The sequence below is a fragment of the Pollicipes pollicipes genome, unplaced genomic scaffold (genome assembly GCF_011947565.3).
Source record: "Pollicipes pollicipes isolate AB1234 unplaced genomic scaffold, Ppol_2.1 Scaffold_4002;HRSCAF=4701_pilon_pilon_pilon, whole genome shotgun sequence".
In the NCBI taxonomy this organism is placed as follows: Eukaryota; Metazoa; Arthropoda; class Thecostraca; order Pollicipedomorpha; family Pollicipedidae; genus Pollicipes; species Pollicipes pollicipes.
The window spans coordinates 40,169,859-40,192,790 of NW_023596420.1; the positions used below are offsets into that span (position 1 = coordinate 40,169,859).

At 52.8% G+C, this 22,932-nt stretch overlaps 1 protein-coding gene across 1 annotated transcript in view; it reads left to right on the forward strand.

Moving 5' to 3' along the window:
- The window catches only part of LOC119094492 (uncharacterized), a 62,781-nt gene extending 41,132 nt beyond the window's left edge, over positions 1-21,649 (forward strand). Inside the window, exons 2-8 of the mRNA XM_037217549.1 lie at positions 5,778-5,874; positions 6,362-6,425; positions 6,823-7,028; positions 15,602-15,737; positions 17,662-17,795; positions 20,390-20,618; positions 21,416-21,649. Coding sequence (XP_037073444.1) covers positions 5,778-5,874; positions 6,362-6,425; positions 6,823-7,028; positions 15,602-15,737; positions 17,662-17,795; positions 20,390-20,618; positions 21,416-21,492 — 943 coding nt within the window. The 3' untranslated portion in view covers positions 21,493-21,649. The remainder of the gene's footprint in view (positions 1-5,777; positions 5,875-6,361; positions 6,426-6,822; positions 7,029-15,601; positions 15,738-17,661; positions 17,796-20,389; positions 20,619-21,415) is intronic.
- The last annotated feature ends 1,283 nt before the right edge of the window (positions 21,650-22,932 follow it).

Here is a 22,932-nt window from a genome sequence, read left to right on the forward strand (position 1 = left end):
TTAGAGAAATTTTAGCACGATGCGGTGAAAAACCAAGGGTTGTGAGCAAAAACGCCGGAGCGGTGTAGCTATCCCTCACTAGTCAAAGTTAAAATAGGTAAAGATGACAAATGCATCGCGGGTTATCTCTGCCACACGGATTTAACATCGGGGATTTGCGTGTGATGGGGAGAACTTTCCACAAGGGATGCCACCATGCTGCATCATGACTGCAGGTCGCCGCGTGCCCCTCCAAGTGTCAGCTTAATTTCTCACCGTCAGCTTGTGGCCCCTTACTTTTCCATGTGTTATTCCTCCTGCACTTTTCCGGTTAATATTTACCTCCTACTGGAACATTTGAAGTCTTGATTTTATATTGGCCAGCGCAATATCCTGTTTTGTTCAGCTTTGTTATTTCATAACCTGATATCAACTGCTGTCAAAACAAATCCGTATCGAACATCCAGTTTCAATGCTTGATGTTGGAGGATTCTTGATTCGGTCTTTGGCCTTCCGTTATTGTGTCCGATAGCCATACCAAGTGACCGTGTCAGCCACCTAGCGAGGAGTTTATAAACATGTTTTTACTTCTGCTAGTCTTTTTGATAAAGACATGCTGACAAAATATCAATGCATTTATGTCTCAATTCTCCTGTTTTTTAATGAGCAATTTGGCTATTTTACTGTTTCATCTACGAGTTTATTTGAAAAGGTGCTCTTTGAAGGACAGTGTTCCTGCGATCAGCGCCCAAGGTCGCACTTTCTATTTGTGCAATAAATGACTCCTGACCGGAACTAAAATAAAAACGGCTCGGTAAAGTCTCACCAAGCTTCACTTTCCCGCCCTTCCCCCTCCCCACACCCACCCTTAAAATAATTCTGGCTACGCCTCCGTTGGTGCCCACGCGCTAAACAGTGTTTGTTACATGAGCGCAGGCCCCATCATACGATCGTGCAACTCCATAACGTGCATCGTGCAACTCATAACGACGGCAGAGTTTTGCGACAAAAGCTCAACATGCCGCAAGCTCGGCACCGGGCGTCTCACCTTTCATTTTTCGGCCCAAGTTTTCGGTTTTCTGTTCGTCCGTTTTATGTTCATTGGCTCCTTTCGGTGGATCTGTTTAGAAGACGCCACTCCCGCAGTATGCCACCGCAAACGGTAGAAAACAGTCCGTCGTGACTTGCAGCTCAGCTGGTCTGACGTGTAGATAAACGTTAGGGCTTTTCAACATAGATGTAACCACGTCTCTGCGATTGAGAAACGAGTCCGGATTATATGGCCAAACTGGAGCCTTGGGGTAACCTGACCTGAACGTGTCATTTCGAATGATGATCAGATGCATCAAAATACGGATGCCACTACACGTAGCTGATGTCCCAGCCGCTAACGCACACATTATGATAAATAAAGAACAACGGCTTTGCGATCAAAAACGATAACTTTGCTTGTAAGCAATGGACATAAATTATTTTAGACAGACAAGACAATCTACATACCAACTGACATACCTACCTTTTATATCTATTACACGAAGGCGTAGGAGCTTTTCCGAAAATGGGAGTGGCCATGCTCAGAATACTTGTTAAGTGCTGTTTCACCTTTGCATGGAGTTTGGGACTGTGATAGCCATCTTCGAGATACCTGCTTGCAGTTCACAGTTATGCCATTTTAAGGCTTTAAATTTTCTCGTTTATGGGCCAGGCACACCGTAATTTGTGCAGATTATTCGCGTCGCCTAATTTGTAGCTCTGAGATGTATGACGTCATAAAACATCACTTGCATTCCACCTCCTCAGTGCTCAGATTGCGTTGACGGTGGAAAAACATACAACCATCGATTTGTTCGTGTCTGGAGCACGACACCACAACTTGAAGAATCACCACGCAGCAGTTGGTTTTCGATCAGCTGCATTTTGTTGTACACATTTTCGCTTGTTGTTATGCCTTTAACACGTACCACGTTTTGTAACACATGACGCAGGAATTTTGGGGGTGCTAGTAGTTATAACAGAAATAAGGCTGAGAACTGAATAACTTCAGAAAAGCGACACAGCCAGGAATGCGAATGCCAGTCAAAATATATAGCAACCGGAAAATATACAAGAATACTATGAGCAAGGACTAGAGCATGCGTACATCACGATATTCGGCTTAGTTGGTACACACGCATCAGTTAACAAGCCACCTGTCAGCGAGTTGAGGTACTACAAGTGGTTCAGCCCATCCGCTACAGTAGTGACACGGCCAGTCGGGCAGCAACCCTGACCTTTGACAAAATTGTTTTACACTGTTTTGAAGTTGTGTCAACTCTACACAAGCTGGGTGCATATTGCTTTGAGGCTAAAAACTCTTCGAGCTGGTTATTTGCTATGCACGGTTGATCACGCTCGACTTTTCGCTGAGCGTTTTGCTGGCCATGTGTGCAGGTCACCTCCATGCAAGTTTTGTCATCAGAATTGGAAAATCGTCTCTCGTAACCGTCAATCTTGGGTTGCATTTCTGTTTTGGCAGCAAGCCGCTTGACAGCTCCTGATAAGAGCATGGAATTCCATGGCACCACAGGCCCATTCGGTGAAAAACGTATGCATCTTGAAAAACGTTACATGTCCTGCAGTAATATATACGTAAGCGCTTGCTTTCAGACAGAAAAAGAGGATACATTTGCAAAATTTTCACAAAGCCGCGAGGAAGCGGGATATGGAATACGAAGAAAACGTAATGCATAAAAACACAGAGAGCGCTGCTGCCCAACGCAGCGTTCTCTTTTCAAGCTCAAGCTGGGGAAAGTCGCGCTCACATACGCTCGCTTTGTGTAAGCCCGGCGCGGTTTTTGTGGCTCGTACAGGGACATAACGTGGTGGTGCCAGTTTATTGGTGTTGTCACACACGCGATGTGTCATTTTCGTCGGTGAGACGCTGGACCGGAAATTGGTCTTTTATTGCAGCGAGGCCGGCGGCCATCTTGACCAACAGCAGTAAACTTTTTCTGATTACTATTCGGCGCCGACATATCATGCTCACACTAGGTATACGCTGTATATATATATATATATATATATATATATATATATATATATATATATATATATATATATATGCCAATGCAATTCGAAGGACACTTATGTCACACAGGCACATCAAACCTGGTCTCTTCAGCTCACCTGGTCCAGGTTTCGAAGGGGACACCAATTACCTTTAAAGTACCCAGGCCTTGCGCGGGTTCCGACGCAAACGTTGCCATGCCCCCTTCCCACTCTACGCGTGCGCACGCACGCAAACACCCACACCCACACCCACACACATGCACACACACGCACACACACACACACGCACACGCACACACGCACGCACGCACACACGCACGCACACACACACACACATGCGTGCGCGCGATGGTTCACGTGCGCTTTTACTGGCTGACGCCTGTTTCCCGAGCTGACCTCGCCACACATTTTCCAAGCTGGTTTCCACATAGATACGGTGTCCTCGAAATGCTGCTACACTGACTGTTGTAATGCCTACGACGTCAAATTTCTAGGGTGTTATTCCCGATAAAATCCGCCCGCTGGACCCCATCGGCCGCTGGACCCCATCGGCCCGCTGGACCCCATCGGCCCGCTGGACCCCACCGGCCCGCTGGACCCATCGGCCCGCTGGACCCCCCCGGCCCGCTGGACCCCATCGGCCCGCTGGACCCCATCGGCCCGCTGGACCCCATCGGCCCGCTGGACCCCATCGGCCCGCTGGGCCCCACCGGCCCACTGAACCCCATCGGGCATGCTCATGCTGACGAAGGCTTTATTTGTTCGTGCTGTCTGCAAAGCGTCTAAATTTGGACGAGCTCACGGCAACTGGGTGACGAGGAACACAGCATGTGGTAAGTACAAAGTGTGGCCTTTCAAAGCCATGTAGTGCTGATGCCTTCGCTGAGCCATTCTGATGTGTGCTGGCTTATTCAGTAGGATTCCAGCCTCTCTTCTGCTCCGTGTAAACATCCTGAGTTTATGCTCAGCACGTGGCATTTGCCACCCGCATCTGTATTCTGCAGCAGCATGCGTGCTTCCCAGAGTGGGCGAGCTCCGCGGAGCTTATTCCGTGATCGTGTCGCGGCCTTGGTGACGCAAAACGTCGCTCAGGATTTGCTGGTCCACAGCCTGGGTCAACACGATCCATAGTTGACTCACTTGGGGTATAGTTTGCACAGCAAACTACACTGTGTGCGAACTCTGATCCCAAAATGTGCTAACTTAGGATAACAACAAGCTTAAGACGAGCCAAGCTACTTACTCCTAACTCATCCAAGCTACTTACACCCTCAGTTCGACGCGAGAGCCAGAAGTCCATGACAAATCTACCATTCTGGAAGCCATCAAAGGCACTTGTAAAAGGTTTTGTTTCAAGCGGCTGCACTTGCTCTTTCCGTCAGCCAAAACGAGAAAGCCGTAGCCGATTGAGAATTGTAGGCAGCTCCGTAACTGATATGTGATATTAGTGGGTCTAAGAATGGGCCAGGTGGTTCAGCCGACGACAGTTCAGGTGTAGTGTGCCTGAAAGGATTCTGAGCCAGACACGTAGAGGCCAGGAATGCATGCCCCCCAGCCATACGTGAATTGTGTGTGCGTAACTATCCCTTGCGACCAGCAATGCGCCTGCGCACAGAACAAAAACCGGAATGCCACGTTCCCGCAGCGATTGGTCGATGACCGACGAGAGTCCTGGCTGTGGGGTTCTACAAGAATGCTGTTATGCTCGATCAAGTGAGATCGGTGGGGCCAGATGGTTAAATCGTCTGGAAACATTGCATTGGGACATTCTGCGCCGGGGAAGAGATTGGGGATTGAGACAAAATGGACCAGATCATATGCAAGCGTTAGCGGTGTACAGATAGCGAAAGGGAAGAGAGCGCCGCGAAATGCCGAAGATACATGTCGAAGCAACTGGCATCAACTAACCCAAAAACGGCCCAGCGCATTGCCATAAGGTTTCATGCCGTCTTTTCTCTCGCCGGCATCCCTGCTGCGGAGGGTCTCGGTCCTTCCCATGGCCCGCCTGCCGCAGTCCAGCGCAACAGCGGGGACACATGGCCGTCTCGCAACTTCGGCCCGTCGAGAGATGTCCATCGTATCCCGTTATTAGAGCATGCCCCGGGGCGTTTCACGCAGTTCACGCTGACAAACGAGGGGGCGCGTCAGCACAAAGCCCGCGCCCGTCCCCGGCGCACGCCGGCTCCAGACAAATGACGTCATCATAATTCGACTTGCCCGTCTCCGGCCCAGGAATTATGTCGTGCCTTGTCTGCGCGCAATGGGCCGGCCCGGGAGAGCAGTCGGCGGCGGATAGCCGGGCTCGGGCCGCTCCGTCCCCGCGGGCCGAAGCAGCCTGGGGTGCAAGACGGTTGGCGGAGGAGTACAGTCAAACGACAGGCGTTGGTGAAGGGTTGGTGCGATTTTGGTGCGGCCCGATTGCTGGACGTCCTGTGCGCAGCAGGTGATGGCCAGGGATGGATGACTGCAGACGGGGGCGTTCCCCAGGAGCAGCGGATGCGTGATCGAGTTGACGGTCGGCAATCCGTCACTGCCACCCCTCGTTACATCTCTCGCGCCGACGCCAGTCCGCGCCCTGCAGCGGGAGTCAGTCACAGCCTTCAACCCTCGACGTCGCACACGTGGCGCCGCGGGCGCGCCGCTCCGCCAACCGTGCCCGTCGCGCGGCGGCCGGCGAGCTCGAGTCGTCGGCGTCGACGCCGGCCGTCGGCGCGCTCCGGCCCGCGTCGGTCGCGACACGTCGGCCGCAGTCGGGGCGGAGATGTGGCCGAGCGGGGCACGGCTGGTCCGGGCGGCGAGGCGAGGTCGGACCGCTGCCCAGCACCAGCGACAGACCACCCGACGGAGGTAGGACGGGAAAGGGGGGGGGGGGGCGAGAGGGGACGTGGGTGGGGACGCTGTCAGTAGACAGGGAGGTCGGTGGAGTTATCTGGGATACGTTGTCGGCATCGCGACGCGTGGTGGTGTATACTCTGCGGTACATGCGGAAGGCAACGCTCAGGTCATGACGACTGGAATGTGTCAGCACAGTCCACAGCTTTTACGGCCGGCGGGACTGGCTTTTGAAAGTTAACAAGGTTGTATTTAGGGAAGTTACGAAGTGTGTGAGAAGCGTATTCACAACTTCTGGGCCTGCGGCTTTAAACTGCGTACTCGCCCTTCGTGGAACTCACTTTGTAAACAGGAGCTGGAATTTTTTCATTTGATTAAAAGATTGAATGAACTTACTGAGAACATTCTCAGTGAGGTCAATGTGCATGTCAGCTGAGTTGTGCACTCGCGCGTGATGGGTCTCGCTCGCCGGTTCTGACTCAAGCGGTGCCTTCATTCCCAGATGAACTGGTACCACCGTCAGTGGCCTACCGCTACTGGCTGGCTGCTCACATGTCTGCTTCCGGGTAGGTCGACGGCAGAATTACGGCCAAATTTCGCCACATCCCGACAAGTATCAGAGCCTTAAGCCGGGAGCCCTGAAGTGGCGGACTTCGAAGCCCAAGTGTCGCACTATGGTTCATGCTCCCCGGGTAACGTGCGGTGTCGGGAAGACATTTCAATGTATGAATGCAGTCAAATGTTCACCAAATGAGTGTCGACGTGTTGACTATGCATGGAGCATAGCATAATGCCTAAAATCAGCCACTTGTTGCCTTAGGGTTTGTGATCATTTGATGCTAAGAACTCCCGCTGGACTCTGGGAACACAAGGTGGCCTTGCGGGAGCTCATGGTCGATGATTGCACTTTCTGTTTGCGGCACGTCGTCACAGGCAGCAACAGGCGGTTTGTGTTTGTTTCAGGCGTGCTGTGCATACGTATCGTTGACATGCAGATTCCCCGTTCGTTGGTGAGGGGAGGCGAAGTGACATTACGCTGTAAGTATGACCCCGAGGGCAAGGATATATACGCCGTCAAATGGTACAAGGACCGGCAGGAGTTCTACCACTTCCTGCCTCAGAATAGCCAGCAGAAGGGCTCCTACAATGTCTCCGGATTTCAAGTGGTGGTGAGTGACGTCACTACGGCGTGGCGTGCTCCGCGTGCCTGTTGCATGAAATTAGGTCTGGTGGGGGGTTTAAATGGCATCTGCTATGATTAAGAGCTCAGCATTATCGATTTCGGCGACGAAGATCGAACGCCTTACGAGGTGCAGCGAGTGTAAGACTGAGGTCCTGACAGGCTCATAAGAAATTGATGCGTCTTTTGCGTCACGAGCTCGTCGGCTTATGCGTCTTACAGAGCTGGTTGCGTCACGAAAAATTATTTTGAAATTAATCAGAATCTCCAGCAATAGTTGGCTGAGCCCCGTGTGCAGCCCCTCTACCCTCAACGGTGGTAATCTGAAAACGGTAGAACTACCGATGAAGTTGGGAATCAAATTAGCTGGCAACTCCGGCGTGGAGTGACAGTAACTCGACTCGCAAGGCTTTAGCCGGCGTGAGTTGTGACAGGACCTCCAGGGACTGGAAACTTTCCATAATGCGGTCCTCAGGCCGTCAAGGAAGCCGAAGTTGCGAAGCTTCCCGCTGCTTTGATCAGCTGGTTTTCATCTCAATTAAGATATGAACAGCCTGAAAGTAAACTAGGCTAATCCGTAGCAACTGGTGACAGAGACAGCCATTGCTTTGTTTCATAAGTGCCAAAAAAGCAAGGTCAGACCTCTCCTGAGTAGGATAAACCAGACAAAATGATGGCATTGCCCCAAGTTGTGTCACAACGCACGATTTTCTCCGGCATTGTCTCGCCGTGTGCGAGCCAGCCAAGGGTGCGCCCCATCAGGCGACGTCGTTTCACTCGCTTACAGCTCGCGCACATCTCGACGACAACCCCGAGGGAGAGGGGAGAGAAGCCGGGATTAGTTGAACCGAATGAGTCTGGGATCGATGGCGGTGGGACAGGGCCCTCACCTGTGCAGCGACGTGACGAAGGAGGAAAATGTGGTTCTAGTGGAAGCTTAGATGTTCGCGAAACGACACTTAAGATTTGCTCCACTAGCCTGCCAGCTAGAGTTACGGTAGTTGTCGCGGTAAGCAAATTCAGAACTGAACTGATGTGATACCAGAACTGATCTAGCGCCGGTGGTGCCCGGGCGGTTCCTGAGCTGGTAGTGCTGAAACTTCGCGATATCAGCAGATATTTACTCACGAGCTAGATATATTGAAAGCCGGCACCAGTATCGATAGCGGCCAAGCCTTCCCAGCGCATCATTGCGCCCAAGCATGTAGGATAGCGCTGACTCCATCCCGTACCACTTTTAAGGACATGTTTGTTGTTGCCAGCATGCTTCAACATTCAATCGACACTTCCATCTAAGATATTTTCAGTTTGGGAACGAGATGGTTGAGAACGGCGCGGTTGGAGGCATCATCGGTCCGTGGCATCATCATGCCTCGGACCGTCTTGAAGGCTTCGCCGAACTTTTGGTTATATATCCCGAATGTCAGGGAAAACAGCTCCTTTCCTCACATCTTTAAAGTTGATATCCATATTTCCAAGGAACATCAAGCTCCCAAATGCCGTCCATCTCTTGTCGTCGGGGCTCCAATTGTCCCAGCATCCAATAAAATACGCTGCATTTCGAAATTGTTTAACTTACCATGGTGATGCGACGTCCTCCCAGTTCGAGAAACGTATCTTAATACTACAGCGTATACGCCGAACGCCAGCACCCAGTCTAACCGTTGCCGGGGACGTGATCTGCCGGGCCGCCAGCACCCCTCCCCTTCCCCGGCCTCGAGCACCGCGAGGCTGCAGCTGGCAGCCTCGCGTCCGCGTCCCGCCGTCTGGCCCGCCAGGGCGTCCCAATACGGCCCGCCCTCGGGCGCCGTTCGGCCCGTCCAGCGACGCCTGCGGACCTTTATCTCCAGACGGCTGCTGCTGAGGCTGGTCACGAGCCAGTTACGGCCGGTCACGAGAGGGTCAGTGCCGGTCACGAGACGGTCATGGCTAGTCACGAGGCGGTCACGAGGCGGTCATGAGACGGTCACGGCTGGTCACCGGGCGGTCACGAGACGGTCACCTCCGGTCACGAGACGGTCACCGCCGGTCACGAGGCGGTCACGGTCGGTCACGAGGTGGTCACGGCCGGTCACGAGATGGTCACTCGATCACGAGACGGTCACGCCCGGTCACGAGGCGGTCACTGCCGGTCACGAGACGGTCACGTCAGGTCACGAGACGGTCACTGCCAGTCACGAGACGGTCACGGCCGGTCACAAGCGGTCACGGCCGGTCACCAGACGGTCGCTGCCGGTCACAAGATGGTCACTGCTGGTCACGAGCGGTCACGGCCGGTCACGAGACGGTCACTACCGGCCTCGAGACAGTCACGGCCGGTCACGAGGTGGTCACTGCCGATCACGAGACGGTCACGCCCGGTTACGAGGCGGTCACGGCCGGTCACGAGACGGTCACGACCGGCGTGAGCTCTACAGCGCGGTCGTGAGACGGGCCGTAGATGCATGCTTTTTTCGTTTTTTCGGGTCTACAGGGGTGAGATGCATGTTTCCCCCGTGTTTTCCGCACCGACGGCCGCCCCGGAGCGACGTCAAACCGCCTCTGTTAGCTCGCCGATGCGGCACCACGAGCGTCTTTGGACCCAGGGGAAGTCTCACTGGTGTCTTTTAAGATATGCTGGGACTTCGATTGGTCCGAAGGCAACGTTGTTGAGGAAGTGGCGAATAAATTCACCGATCGTTTCAAGATAAAATTTTTAAAGTTAAGATTTGAACATTTTCTCTTTTCCTTTTCCAAGGCAGGGGTTGTCAAATACTGACTACGAGCTCATTCAACTTGTGTTCTTTGAATGATCAATAAGCCGCCTGCTTTTGAGGCGACACGTGTTTGATAACTGCCACCCAGCTGCATCGCCTTCTTTACATACATCGTTGAGTACTGTGCTAACACTTCAGACCTATTCAGCGCATGCATGAGCCAATCAATTTCGATCAGAGGTCACGGAAGCTCGTGAATTTATCATAATCTCTGATTGGCTGCTGCAACGGTCAAAGGAAGGGATCCTTTAGCGGCTGACGTACATCAAGCGTTAAGTTGTGAATGTTACGCTTATGAGCCTCAGATATTGAGTCCTTATATACATTCCATTCCAGTTTTCTGATAGTAGTGACGTTTTATCCCCCCATTGAAATAAGACTCCGGAGAAATGTGATATTTATTCTCATAAATCAGTTGACAAATTTCTGCCTATCACCCGTATGTTTTCCATTTGATTTATATTTTTTCCTTTTCTTCTTTATTGATCACCTCGATCAAAACTTTTAACACCGATTTTTCCTGGCGAGCTATCCTTCTAAAACCGTTTTTCCGTGAGCCAGGCGCGGCCGAAGAGGGTGGCGGGGGGGGGGGGGGGCGGGAGAGGGAGGCGGGCAGATGTTCCCCAATTCTGAGTTACGTTTAACGTTAACCCTGTACTGGTGTATGAGGAGAAGCAATGTAAGAATCACACAGGTCCCTGCGCCCGCCGCTTATCTCTACAGAGGCCCCGCCCCCACCGTCATGTGCAACTTGGAGGGGGGGGGGGGGGGACTGGAAATAACTGTTGGTTTGTGTCCACCGGTGGATGTAATCTGGGTGCGGTGGCTTACAAGTCAATTTTAGGTGACATTTCCACACCGCCGACCGATCTATCAGGTCAGAAACCTTGCTTTTTGTCTGCGGTCCTCATTCAGGCTCTTTTATTGCTCTGCAATGGGAAACCGTCATGTCATTAAAGCTGCAGTGCCGGCGATTTGTTTGAGCATCATATTTTCACGTCTTTAAGAATATCTCTTATGAAGTAGTGATGTGCACACAATAATCTTGTTCATTTGGGAGATCCGAGAGTTAGGCTTTTGCTTGATTGTGCGCTTGCCACCTAACCTACTTTTTGTCTAGACCTCGCCCTGCATGTCATTAAAAGGAATATATGTTGTGTCCAATGCTCTACAAAATAATCCATTGCATTCTGTTGCAAGGGCGTAGTTTCGCAAACTAAGTTAGGAGAAAATAAACAATGAAAAGTGATAAAACCAGCCACCAAGATTCACCAACCGACGGTTTTCTAAATAATGCCCCGTCGCGCTTCGGAATGGTTATGGCAAACTAAAACAGTCTCCTAGATCCATAGCGCTCACCTGAATGGTAGGTCACTGAACGCGCTCCAAAAAGCTATCAAGGAAGCGTTAAACGAGGTCAATCACTTCACATTCTTAAGAGCTTGCAAACGGAGTCTCGGGAATAATGTTGGCAGAAAGTTTCTTTTATAAATATCCCTTCGACTCCCAACTGGCTCATGTCTGACGCATGGCGCGTCGATACACTAAGTCGCACCGCAGGACCGTTTCAACGCCGGCATGCTTTAGCAATATCCATTCTGCGGCGTACATCGAGCATAAAGTACGGCCGGCAGGGCGCTATGGGGAGTCACCCCATTTAGCACGTGTGGCCGCTGCTGGTGAGCCCAAGTGTGGTTGAGACCCGGCACCGATTTTTATGTCAGCCTTTCCTACTTTTCCGAGCGAAAAGAGCTCCAGCAATAGCAGTCGACTGAGGATGGCAGCTCCGGCGTGGGGCGGTGGATGCGTGGTCGTTCAAGCGCAACTATTGGTCACCCCACTGCGTAAGAGTCGTGGAGCCCAGCGTCACTCGGCGGGCGTAAATGTTGTGGAGCTCAGCGTCACTCGGCGGGCGTAAATGTCGTGGAGCTCAGCGTCACTCGGTAGGCGTAAATGCCGTGGAGCCCAGCGTCACTCGGTAGGCGTAAATGCCGTGGAGCCCAGCGTCACTCGGCGGGCGTAAATGTCGTGGAGCCCAGCGTCACTCGGTGGGCGTAAATGCCTTGGAGCTCAGCGTCACTCGGTGGGCGTAAATGCCGTGGAGCCCAGCGTCACTCGGCGGGCGTTAATGCCGTGGAGCCGAGCGTCACTCGGTAGGCGTAATGTCGTGGACCCCAGAGTCTCTCTGTAGGCGAAAGACTGTAACGCCAGCTCGCCGTAAGAGCCATGGCACGACTGTCATGGTTGGTGCTGATGTGGCTGACAGATGAACAAATCTGAATGCCAGCTGTGAAGCACAATTATCATTATCCCACGATAAGCCTTAAAATGGATGTCCGGAAACATTGAGCCCCATGCGCTTTTGGCCGAGAGGCATAAAGCATGGTAATATCTTTGGACAACGTATTGGCGATATATTCCAAGAGCTCAACAAAATAGCTTCTTTCTCAGCGCTGCATCACTCAGCCATGATATGAAGCAACATATTTTGTGAGCTTTTTTGAGCGTGCCTCTGATGTACTAAAACACATGGTGAAAATAGTGTCAACGTTGTCAAGTGTGCAAACTCCGAAAAGGTCTATATGTGAACGTGCACATACATGTGAAATATGTGTGCTGCATGCTCCCAAATGAAAACACATTAAGCGAGTGGGATTTTTTTTTTCTCGAATACCGTGCTAAGTATACGAAATCACGCTAGAAGGCAAGGAAGTTTTGCTTTCTACCGCCTTGTAGGTTAGGAAGGTACGGGACCAATTAGCCCCCTTCAGTCCGCCACCGGTCCCTGACATTTCTGAACGTAAACCATAAAGCAACTATATAATACAACAAGCAACAAGCAAAGCAAGCAAAATGCGAGGCACTAGTAGAAATTCAAATTTGTGCTTCTACAAAGCACATACATTTTCTGCTTTCGGAAGATAGAATACCGCTAAAAACAACAATGGAACGACAAATTTCCATCCACTGGTACCGCCCGCAAGTTCCGTAAACTAATTTTACAATCTAAGTGATGCAATTAGAGTAATTGGGAACACTATCCTGAGTTTAGAAATTATCTAACTATTTAATAGCTCATCGCCTGTCTTTTTGTAAATTAGCTCTCAATCAAAGTTCTCGCCAGTAGCAATGGCTTGTCGAAGGTTGACAGGAAACCTTGCATAAGACCACTGGCGAGAGTTCTTGATATTTATCGAAACCTGCTAATCCTCATAGATGTGACGCTACAATATTAATGAAATGGTAGAAACAGTCATGTTTATTTTTCTCGAAGTGTGCATGTGCCTCTTTAGCGTATTTTTTTGTGTGGAAATTTGCCGATGAACGAGAGCTTTGCTTGAATCATCTTCTCATGACGTTTTGTTGTCAAGTGGCAAGTCTGGCATTATTTTAAGGAAACTTTCAACGTAAATAGGTGCAGCTGAAAAATTACATTACAAGGTACCGACGCGCTAAATGTCCAATCATAAAATTGGACCGCAAAATATGGAAACGGAAAATATCGACATGAGAATTATCGACACCGCAAATGATTCATTTCAACTATTGCGGGCATATGGTAGCATTTGGACCTTCTAAATCTAAGTTCCAAGATTGTGGCACCTGTTTCTGGCAAGTGTGACACCAGCTACAAGGCGGCACTGCAGACGTGTGCTGCAGGGATCGGCACCTGCTTATGATTAGTCATACTAGGACTCTGAGCAGAAGACCAGACCTCCGTGGGCGTTATGCAAGGCCCCTGTGGATGCCATCCCAGGTCTCTGAGGGTGACATCACGCGTCAATACGCGGCATATCAGGTCTCTATGAGCTGCGTAGCAGGCCGTCATAAACTGCATACCGCGCCCCTGTGGTTCAAAAACCAGGGATTGTTAGATATGGAGTTTTAGGCAACAATTTGTACTGTTAACGTAAAAATATCTCCAACAGCCATAAAATCACACTCCAAACCGCTAAACTAGAAACCAGTATCGCTGACAATCCTGGGTAAATGACACGATTCGCGGTATGCAATATTCGAAGATAAAGATTAAGCCAATGCCAAAGACAAGAAAAAGACGGTATGAAATGTGATGTGGATCCCTAACAATAGGCAAAATCTCGAGATGTTTCAGTGATTATCGGATATGGCAGCATTTCAGCGACCGAATCGTGTGATTTGTGTTCAGACTATCGATGAACGTGCCCCAAGCAGCCGAAATAAATTATTTGCGGCGATAATATTCCGCATGTCGATATTTCTCATGTTGAAATTATTGGTGTGTCCCCATTTTATTGGGTCGGGGATTTGCGTGTCGATATTTTGAGTTCCAATATTTGGCGTGTTCACGTTGCGCGATCAGTATTTTTGGTGTCAGCATTTCGGGTGTCGATGATTTGTCAGTATACCAGATGGCATATACTCAGCATATCAAGTAGACGAGTAGCGTCTGCTTCCGCAAGGTGCAACACGTCATGCTGGGATGCGTTAGCTAAAAAACTGTCAATCTATGATACCGCTGGGTATCAAAGGAATGATAAATGCACCATAAGTGCACAAGGAAAAGGACGCGGACGTGGGCGGAAATGCATAACTATCGGTTATTCCAAATTCTGTCCCGCAATGCTTGGGTGTTGCAGGGTTAACGTGCAGAGGGGGCGTTGCGGTGGGAGTTAATGAACATGAAGGTGACATACTACAGAAGACGATGATATAGTCTCCGTGCGTCTTGTCGCACTGGGACATGCTGGATGGGTCGTCAGAACTATTGCCAGCATCGTGCAGCGTGCGAGACTGTGTTTGTTACAGAGACAAGCTGCAAACAATACTTGCACGGATGCATCCTATAATGCCCGACGTTCGTTCGGGTACTCAAGCCGGCCTTTGCATTCTCTCTCGAAATAGATCAGTGACTCGTCCCGTAGGTCCAACTGTAGCGCTCTTCAGAGAACATCTTTACACTCGACCATACCGCGATGAGCTGGATTTCCGACCAGTCAGCGGCTGTTCCCCCGGCGCCCTTGCGACTTCCGCAGAGGCCCCTGCGCGGACATTGCGTCACACCTCCCCAGCGCCCGCCTCCCTTCAGCCCTGTATCAGACCACCCGGTTCGGGGGCCGTTTCCATCGCCCGGACGCTTCCGTAACACGGCCGCTCCCGCTGACCGGCCGAACTTTTCAGCGCTGGTCGTCGACAAAGAGGTGATGGGCTCGCCATTTTATTGGAGAATTGCAGAAAGTCACGGGGATGAGGCCCGGAACGAGCCTAATATGGGACTCATCGGACCCATCTGACGTTATGCCCGGACGTTAAGAGCGAACGCTCGACCAGCGCCGACCCATATCGGGGAAACGCCGCGCTGAAACGCCGCGGGATCTCGCCCGACGGCAAATGCGGTCGACGGCTGACCTGGCCTTCCCGTTATCTGTCCGATGCAGACAGAGCATGCCGAATGCGTTAGCAGCTTACACGCAGAAGATTTCTCCAAGGTGAAGGTCAATGGTATGCCGTCACCCACACCAGACGGGATCTCGCGTTCGGGAGATCCCCCTCCCCCCCCCCCCCCCCCTCCTTCCTCAAACGCATGTAGGAAATCACGACTTTTTCAACGCTGCGTGGGTGAGGTAATCATTGTTCAGATTGTTCTAGTCATACCGCACAACGCCGAAGTGACTGGAGTTGTCCGTGTCTCTTTGCATCGGCTCATGCGCGGCGTCTCGCTGCGGTTCATATCACGCCGTGCCATGAGAACCCGGTCGTGCCATAAGAACCCGGCCGTGCCATGAGAACCCGTCCGTGTTTTGAGAACCCGTCCGCGCCGTTTTAGCCAGAGAAGTCGTCTGACACCGAGGTGACCCTGAGGCAAATCGGTGACCGGGCGGCCGGCACCTACAAGTGCGAGGTCTCCGGCGAGGGGCCCAACTTCTGGACCGCGTTTCAGGAGCGCAACGTGTCCGTCGTGGGTAAGTCACACCGTCGCCGCCGCCGCCGAGCCGCGTTCGTCGAATTCCGCGCCCGCCGAACTGAACCTCCCCCACTTTATGCCGCCGTTACACCATGTAGCCGCGGACAGAAACCGCGGCGCTGCCAACTTTGCCGGGGAGCTTGACTTCGCTACCGGCCTTTGAATACGTAAGTTCGACGGCGGAGGTAAGCGGCGACAGCGTCGTTCTGTCGCGCTGGGATGCGGCCCGAGGGTGTTTGCGAGGGCTTCAGGCCAGTCAGATGACGCTGGCATCAGTGGGGGATTCTGCTAGGCGCCGTTGAATGCAAATGACCTGATTATCATTCACTTATGCGAATGCGAGTGACGCACGCGTGTTTTTGTGGGCCAGGTGGTGACAAGTAAAGTATTGGCTGGATCAGCCGGACTCTCCGTCGTCCGCCGGTGAATAACAGCGGCAGCAACCGCGGGGATCACCCGACGTCAAAACCATGCAGAGTTAGCGGCATTTGATGATTGCCAAATAAATCAAAGGCATCTCTGTGTGAAATTGGAATAACGTAATAACGCAACTGTCCCGCAGTACATTTGTAAGAGTTTGGTGAAGAAATTGATCAAAGCTGTGATACAGTATGGACGATTTGAGAAGTTAATCTTAATCTGAAATTTAACAAATACTTTTACCCAGATTATCTGCTTTTTTAGCTAACATTACTCGACAGTTTAAAATGTTATTGTTGTATGCGGCTGCACAAAATCATCGAAGATTAATAGTCTGTCATGCCATATTAACGTGGGGCGATTGGAACGTACCACAACCTTCCAGCTAGCGTCCTAATGAAAAGCTAGTTCAGAAGAATACGACTGCTGCCGGTGTCTCTGAGCATGCATAATGAGAGAACGATGGAAAGAAACCGGTACGGACGTCCGGCCAACCTTACCCTCCCAACCAAGTTGGTACCCTTTTCCATCCAAATTTCGCTGTCGTGCAGTCGGCGTCGTTCTGAAACCGGATCTTGAAGTGGCCGAGCGCGTGCTGTTAACATCGGTTTCTGGCTGCGTGTCAGAGCGTGAAGTGGCTGCCGGAACAGAGCGCCGTTCTCTGAGTGGAGTGGTGGCTTCTGAGCGGCGGCCCCTGAGACACGGGTCATGAGGAGTGGTGTCCGAGAGACAGGCGGCTAGGGGTGGCCTCAGAGGAGGGACTCTGACTGGTGATTATTGTTGGGTTACGTCTGAGGATCAGTCATTAAAGGGTGGCTTCTTGCGAGTTTTCTTGTGAGAAGCGATCTCTGAGCGTCAGTCTCTGAGTGGTGGTCTCTGAGGACCGGTCTCTGAGGGCTGGTTTTTGGTAGATGGTATCTGATAGTCAGGCACTGAAGGCTGGCCTCTCGCGAGTATTCACATGAGGACCGGTCTCTGAGGGCTGGTTTTTGGTAGATGGTATCTGATAGTCAGGCATTGAAGGCCGGCCTCTCGCGAGTATTCACATGAGGAGCGACCTCCGAGCGCGGTCCCTCAGGGTGGTCTCTGAGGACCGGTCTCTGAGGGCTGGTTTTTGGTAGATGGTATCTGATAGTCAGGCATTGAAGGCCGGCCTCTCACGAGTATTCACATGAGGAGCGACCTCCGAGCGCGGTCCCTCAGGGTGGTCTCTGAGGACCGGTCTCTGAGGGCTGGTTTTTGGTAGATGGTATCTGATAGTCAGGCATTGAAGGCCGGCCTCTCGCGAGTATTCACATGAGGAGCGACCTCCGAGCGCGGTCCCTCAGGGTGGTCTCTGAGGACCGGTCTCTGAGGGCTGGTTTTTGGTAGATGGTATCTGATAGTCAGGCATTGAAGGCCGGCCTCTCACGAGTATTCACATGAGGAGCGACCTCCGAGCGCGGTCCCTCAGGGCGGGCACCGAAGACCGGTCTCTGACCGGCTCCTCTCTCCGGCTGCAGCGCTACCGGACCGCCAGCCGGAGATCTGGGGCCACCTCCGCTTCTACCGGCCAGGGGAGAACATCTCGGTCAACTGCACCTCGCCCAACTCCAGCCCGGCGGTGCGCATCAACTGGTTTGTCAACGACGAACAGGTGAGGGAAGGCGACTGTCGAAGCCGACGCGGCGTGCCGGGCCCGTCTATCCGGCGACCGTGGCGCTCCTTCGGATGATGAGTTTGGCTGACATGGTCCTGTTGGAACGGCTGCACGTGGTCATTAAACGATCTTGAAATGATGAGGAAGTTATTCCCAGCATTAACGTTGCCAGTTAGGTCTGATCCTATTTCCAGCATGAAGAGTACATGTTGGAAATCTGGAAATGTTAAGGAAGAATTCTCAGCATTAACGTTGCCAGTTAGGTCTGTTGCTATTTCCAGTATGACGGGTTCAGGAATTGTTTTCCGCGAACAAAACGCGGAATGATAACCCTTACACTGCACGTAAGTTTTAAGCACTATGGGCTATTTTGAAATGTCACGATTTCTTATCGATGACACGTCAGAGGGCGGCTCTGGTGTCGGAGCATAAACGCAGCTGGGGCCGCTCCGTATCTCATCAGAGCCGAGCCCAGCCGATCCAGTCTCATCCAGCTCGCATTTTGAGCGAGCGGCGGCGGTGCAGTGAGTATTGATCCCCGCACGTCCCCGCCGCTCGCTCCCTTCCGTCTCCCTTCCCTGCCTTCCCGCAGCCGTGGGAAACCAATCCGGGACGGGATCAAGTTAACAGGCGCCAGGTCGGCCAGCCATGCCCGTCGCCTCGTGGGCGGGGAGGCGATGCGCCACCTCTTGGCCCCATGGGAACTGCTCCCCTCGAATTGAATAACAAAGCTGTCGCGCCGACCGGACATTTGGAAGTCATGCGCTGCGAGGAGATTTCCAGAAAGGCTTTATGGGGCTCGGCCGCTGAATAATTTCGGCCACAGACTGTTAACTGAGATACAGAAGGAGGCAGCGCTGAAAGGTGAGATGAGTAAACTGGACAAGTAAACAGATACGGTGGAACGAGGGAGGGTGAGAAACAAGTGACTGACGAACTGTTCTTTTAATAGAGCACACATCTCACATGAATCCCATTTCATCCAGTGACAATAAAACGTCATGCATGGATAAATAACCGACTGGAAAGCGCTTAACACAGTGTATGGGACCATTGTGCGTCACATCTATCCGGCACTCGACACAGACCACTTTGGCGGACTGTGTGTAGTGCGCCTCAGCGACTGTTACAGTGACGCACGGCCGGCTGGCCTCTGCCAAACGGTAATGGGAGTGGATTCCCGTGTAATGGGAAAACACAAACCAGACCGAGCCGATTCGAAGTCTGCGCCAAAGCCGGCAAGTGTCAGCGTTTTGCGCGCCTAGGCAGGGATCCAACATGACCGGGAAATAATATGTTCGTTTGCACTGCTGATTGGCAGATCTGACAACGATATCCCAGGGCTTGTTGACGTACGGGTACCGGTACGCCCATTGGGTGTGGCATAATGTGCGGATTGGTATAGGACATACTTTGGCCAAATAAGAGCACTTTAAGTTACTGTAGGCAATGCGACGGGAGACGAAGCAACAAGTTTTATCGTCTGAAAGCTAGAATGCACGGATGTGTCAGGTATTATATATTTGTATTTTAAAACAGTTTTTATTGGGGATTTGTTAACGTGCGCTCGGTTTACACGACATTGTAAATTAGGTAATATTATCATAATGAAACTTCATCCCATGCGTATTAAACAATGAGCCTTCCTTTAAAACTACATGAAAGCAGGAGCTTCCATTTAGTTTATCTCAGCGCGGCGGACAAACAAGGGCCCAGGCATTTACCACCATAAGCTCGGCAATTAGCCAGCTCAGCATCGTGCCGCCGGCAAATAAGCGTGTTGGCTCCTACTTAATCCGGCTCTCGATCATGGCGGAGCGCTACCGTCGCTGGCAGACGGGCCGCGCGCCACGTCAGGCTCGTCGCCGGCGCCAGGATCGCCACCGGCTCGCCTCAGTGTGTCATCGGTGCTGCGGAGCCTGTCGACATCGACGCCCGTTATCGACCCGGCCTCCCCCATCCACGGGGCGCTCCTGGGCGCCCTGCCGCCGCCGCCGTCGGGCTGATGGGCAGGGTAGGGCAGGCTGAGGAGAAGCTGGGGCGGGCAGGTCCCGAGGTATCCAAAGGCTGCCTTCGGCAGATCCATAGACAGAGGACAGATTGGCAACAGGCCGGTGGGTAGGCTGAATCACACCTGTGCTTTCCTTCCTTCCGCTACTGTCTCCAGCGGCAGCGGTCACTCGGTGTCTAAACGTAACGCCAACGACCCTCTAAAATCAAACGCCTCCACGAGCGGACCGCCCGCGCTCGCAGCCCTGCACCTCGAGTGCACCAGTCGGCCGCCGGTGGACCCTCATTTCCCCGGGGGACCCGGCGCCGCAAGCCTTTGTCTGCCGAGAAATGGCGTCCGATTAGGCAAATGTCGGCGAGAGAAATCAAGGGGCCTCCGGGAGGCAGCGTGGGGCCCCGAGGCGACGTCAAGACGGCCGGCATCTCAAGTCGATCGGCCATGAAGGCGCTGCGCCGCGCCGACGGCCGCCCGCCCGAAATGGCCCGGCCGCCGCCATCGGGCGCGATTTGACATTTGGTCGCGTCACGGTCGGCGGTCGGCGGTCGGGGTCGCGGCTGCTAATTTCACGCCGCGCTGGCAGGTGTCGCGGGACAACATCCATCAGTGGGAGGCGCCGAGCGGCGCGCGTCTGGTGACGTCCACCGGCAACCTGCGCATGACGGTGCGGCCGCACCACTTCAAGGCGGGCGTCATGCAGCTCAAGTGTACCGCGTCGCTGGGCGACGTCTACTGGGAGAGCGTGCGTGTCAACCTGCCCATCTGGGGCGAGACAGCACGCGGCGCGCGCAGCAACGGCCTCTTCGCGGCAGGTGAGTGAAGGGCCTTGCCTCGGGCGGTGGCATTTCGGCGCCCTGGCGGGCGGGGCACGCGGGGGTGAGGACGAGTTGCTTCGGCGGGGTCCGGCGACGGGCATGAGGAGTGAGCCCCCGGTACTGGCGAGTGAAAGATCTGTAACCCCTGCTGCGTCGGTCGTGGACGACCAGCGCTTGGCCGGGCTCGCCGCTCGTGGCGGGGGCAGACCTCCCCCACCGGTCTGGCCCCGGCGTGCTGGATGCGTCCTGCACCTCGCTATGCGTTCCGCTGCCACGGCTCAGACTGGGCCCCGGGGACGGACGCCGCCTGCGACTTGGGCGGTGCAGCTTGTTGTCTGGAGAGGCCGTTGTCGTCCGGCATTTAGCCAGGCCATTAGCGAAATTAAACCGGCCGAGACGCAGGTCGGCCGCCGGTCTCTCGGCATCCTTCACGCGTCTCAGGAGCCCCGGCCAAAGTTGTCAGAGCGCCCGATTCCAACAACGACCGCGTCCCGTTAGAAGTGCGTTGCCATTCTATTGCCGTTTTAAGGTTGGTATGATTTATACATAACAGTCTTATTCAAGTTATTGTGATTTATGAAGCGCATAGCGTACTGGTAACACACGAGGAAGCTTTTAATGCGTTGTATTTGATAACTGCGGTCGTTTATTGTATTGGCCCCATTAAATTGCATTTGGCGTGTCTTTCCGTGATTTGTACATCATCACCAGGCAGCTTTGCAGCAATTAACTAAATCAACACGATGAAATGAACGCGTTTGATGCCTGTTGCTGACCACCACGCTCTGTTCCAGGCGGGGCTTCGCGTCCTGGGCTCGTCACTTCGGTTCAGATGTTCCTGTGCGCATGCGCCGCCCTGGTGTTCCGCTGAGCTGACTCACGCCGCTCACGTGGGTGCGAACTGTCGGAAGGCTGCCGTGGCCCCGCAGATGCGTACTCTGCTCGTTCTTTGTGATAAGCAGTGGGCGAATGGATCGTAAACGCATGTGTTCAGTGTTTACAGATGTGCAAATATACGTGTTTCTTACGCCGCCGGTTTACCACACCATGAAACGAAACGAGCGGGCGCGTTTGCCAAAACAGCGAAAGCGTGCTCTTTATCAGCCCGGTCCTAAAGGCAGCGCGCAAACACCACTATTTCATATTCCTGTTTACAAATGTGGCGCCTGCTTTCGCCGAGCTCTCATTATGTGCCGCCTAAATTTCAGCCGGCTCTAATGCAATTTCACGGCAATCCAATCCAGCGCTCGCATAAACAGAACGCGCGTGCGGCCAGAGGTGTGCCCTGCCGCGCCGCCTCCGCGCGGCGCCCGCCTCGACTGGGGCGTATCTGGCACCGCGGGCAACGATCCTGGCGCCGCCTGCGCGGTCGAGCCTGCGGCGTCGGATGTGACGAGCGGTGACTACGTGCCGGCGTGCGCAGCACCACAGGCATTCCGTCCAATCGCGCGGCACGCACACTTGTACCGGCCTGCAGCTGCCGGCATATCGTGGCGGGTGATCCTGTGCGTGCAACCTTAACATGATGTGCGCAGGGGTCTTAAAGCGGGGCAGTTTGCCACGATAGCGTTTTGAACGAAACCGCTGAGGGAACAGCAGCGCCTGCATCTCCAACACGTTCGATAAAAGCTGTAGCAGTCGGTCAAATAGCGCATAGCAAATAGCAAATAGTATCGGTCAAAATCTGCCAAGAGGTTCAGAACTAAAACGTGCCGCTACGCGACAAGGGACGAACCACTTGTCTTCCTAGCACCTAACGCTGATGTTAGGTTTTGGGCGATGATAATACGCGACCGGTGCGACAGGAAAGATGACGCAAAAACACTCGTCATATTGATGCCTGGCCAAAATTTATAAGTGTTCTGGGGGCCTGACACTCGCAGAAAATGATGTGACGCAGCGGCAAACGCGACTGTTTATGTTCACCAGTCGTAGAAGGGTTCGAGTGGCAAAACTAACATAATGGCCAAGTTCAAACATTTTTATGAGAAAAAGGTGGCTTCCATGCGTTGAATATTGTACTCTCGTGTTAGGTACTTAGGGGCAAACTCCACTCGCGTCCACAAAAAGGGTGGGGAAGTTGGCTGGTGTCGGTTGGTTTGGTCTAGTCCACTCGCATACCGTCGGAGCTGCATACTGGTGTTGTAGAATAAAGCATAAGCTTTCAAGCATTCCGCTAACGGGAATATTACTTTCCCCGCGCCGCTGCAGGTCGGTAATGTAATGACGACGCGGTTTGGAAGGGTTGCTTGGAAAATATCGAAAAGTGAGTTTGCAAGCCCCGCGATGCTTGTCAGCACGTGTCTGGCTA